General features: G+C 53.1%; 1 protein-coding gene across 1 annotated transcript; it reads left to right on the plus strand.

Moving 5' to 3' along the window:
* Nucleotides 1-1,475: 1,475 nt before the first annotated feature.
* Nucleotides 1,476-2,062, plus strand: A1Q1_07524 (Putative retroelement polyprotein; the record flags this gene model as incomplete). Its single annotated transcript, XM_014326919.1, has 2 exons — nt 1,476-1,970; nt 2,021-2,062. 2 exons carry the CDS (start codon nt 1,476-1,478, stop codon nt 2,060-2,062), a joined length of 537 nt encoding a protein of 178 aa, XP_014182394.1.
* Between the last annotated feature and the right edge of the window lie 126 nt (nt 2,063-2,188).

Below are 2,188 nucleotides of genomic sequence, written 5' to 3' on the forward strand. Positions count from 1 at the left end.
CGTGTGTGTCCTTCCAAGAGCGACAGGCTTATAGGGGCTGTTCTGACATACTGTCATCTACGGCCCCTATAAGCCTGTCGCTCTTGGCTTTGTGACTCTTCGAGCAGTGTATCATGCTATTGCTAATTTACGTGCTTCTAAGTTCCATGACTAGTCCGGACTGCTTCTACCAGGGTTTGAAGCTAGGGTGTCGTTCGATATTGAGCAGTGATTGGTTATGTGTCTGCGAACTACCGAACGATGTGTTATTCCTGATGAGCCAAGGATCCTGAGCTTCGACTATGGCCTGGGATACTGTTACGCCCCGCCCCTACGGACCGTAACCCACACGACGCAGCGAAAACTTGCTGCGCAAACTTGTCGCACAAACTTGCCGCGCAAACTTGCTGCGCAAACTTGCCCGCAAACTTGTCCGCAAACTTCCCTGCAAGTTTGCTCTGTACCTGATTATCACGGGGTCCCAGACCCCTTCTAGTAGATATATAAAGAGCGCATCTCGAACTTGTCGTTGCTCTTTTCTTCATGGATCAAATTATCTGCCCGTTCTACATTCTGTTGCACTTGCACGTGCTCTGACTTCGCTCGCCCTCTGCCTCGCTTGTCCTTCGCCCAAGGAAGATCCATCCAAGCCGTGCAGCACTAGGAGACCGCATTAGGTTTCGAGACACTTGATTGCGATCTGTTCTCGGTGAACCGGATCCTAACAGATACGCAGAGAGGATCCGAGGCGTAGCTTCGACTATGGCTAGGGATACGCAGAGAGGATCCGAGGTGTATCAGTACCCCCCCTGTAATGCGTGATGTTCCATCATGCAATCGATGTCTTTTGTGGCAGATAATTATACTGTATTTCGTCATATTTTGCACAATCAAGCGAGCCATCTTGAAGCATTTGTGCTTGTGAATGTTACTCCATAACATTTGTGTAGTGTCCATGTGCACACGCAGGTAACTCATGCGCTACCGCACATGCATCATTCACGTGTCGCAGTTAGGACATAGGCGTGCGTGCTTGTTACATCCGCTGTCGCGCCTGTCGCACCAGTAGTCGCGCGTGTCCTATGTGCACTCGCAACGAGAACGGTCTCGATCGCTTACTATTTACCCGCTTCGGCACTTGTGTCGCATGCACTCGTCGAGGTGCAAAGGGCGAACGTGGTTGAGCCTTTTGCATTCGCGCTTGTTCCGTTCTCACACCACCGCTCCAGCTTTCTCCATCGCACTTGCTTCACCCTCAATCGCGGCTGAGCCGCTCACAGTCGCGCTTGATTGATCCTCGACTGATGTTGAGCCTTTCTCACTTGCAGTTGCTTTATCCTTTTTGCGATGGTGTTGCACCTGCGCTCGACTTTGTCGAACTCGCGGCCGCGGGTTCGACAAGCGCACATGCCCTTCGAGCAAGAGCGTGCAACATATAAAACGGCCATGTTCCAAGTGCAACCGTTCTTGTCTCAAACGCATTTGCAAGTCTGATAATGGCAGACGCAAATGTGCTACTCGCGCTCTTTCTGGTAGGTGACCCAAGTGCGAACACGCTAACGACAAAGGGTGACGCATATGATCTAATCGGGAACGAGGGTGTCCAGTCTGCAGGTTATGCGGATGATGAATCTGCGGACGCCCTTGGCCCACCTGCCAACGACAATACTGCAACTGCGACTGCACTTGGTTGGGCTGCGCCTCATCTCAACGGTCCGCTCAGTGAGGAGATCTACGTCTCACCGCAACCTGGTGTCCAAACCGCCTCAGGCAACTGCCTCCGTCTCCACAAGGCCCTCTACGGCCTCAAGCAATCCGGCCGTGCATGGTGGCTCGAGCTGGGACGTGTCCTGCACAAGTACGGCTTCAAGAGATGCTCTGGCGAATGGGGCTTGTATAGCAAGTGGACCAAACAGGGCCCCATCATCTTGCTCACCTACGTGGACGACATTCTCATCTGCTGTCCCAAGAAGGACCAAGCAGACCACGCTGTGAACTTCCTGGCTGAGAACTGGACCATCACCGACATGGGCGAACCCAGCCAGATGCTCTCAATGAAGATCGACCGCGATCTCAAGAATGACCTCATCTATCTCTCATCAGCCAGTTACATCGAGCAGATGGCGATCAAGTTCGGGGTCATCAACCATCGGTCCGGCAAGTCCGCCCCTCTGCCGTCAACAGGGGAGTTCACCGGCCTCATCGGCGA

Source organism: Trichosporon asahii (assembly GCF_000293215.1).
Source record: "Trichosporon asahii var. asahii CBS 2479 unplaced genomic scaffold scaffold00015, whole genome shotgun sequence".
Taxonomy (NCBI): Eukaryota; Fungi; Basidiomycota; class Tremellomycetes; order Trichosporonales; family Trichosporonaceae; genus Trichosporon; species Trichosporon asahii.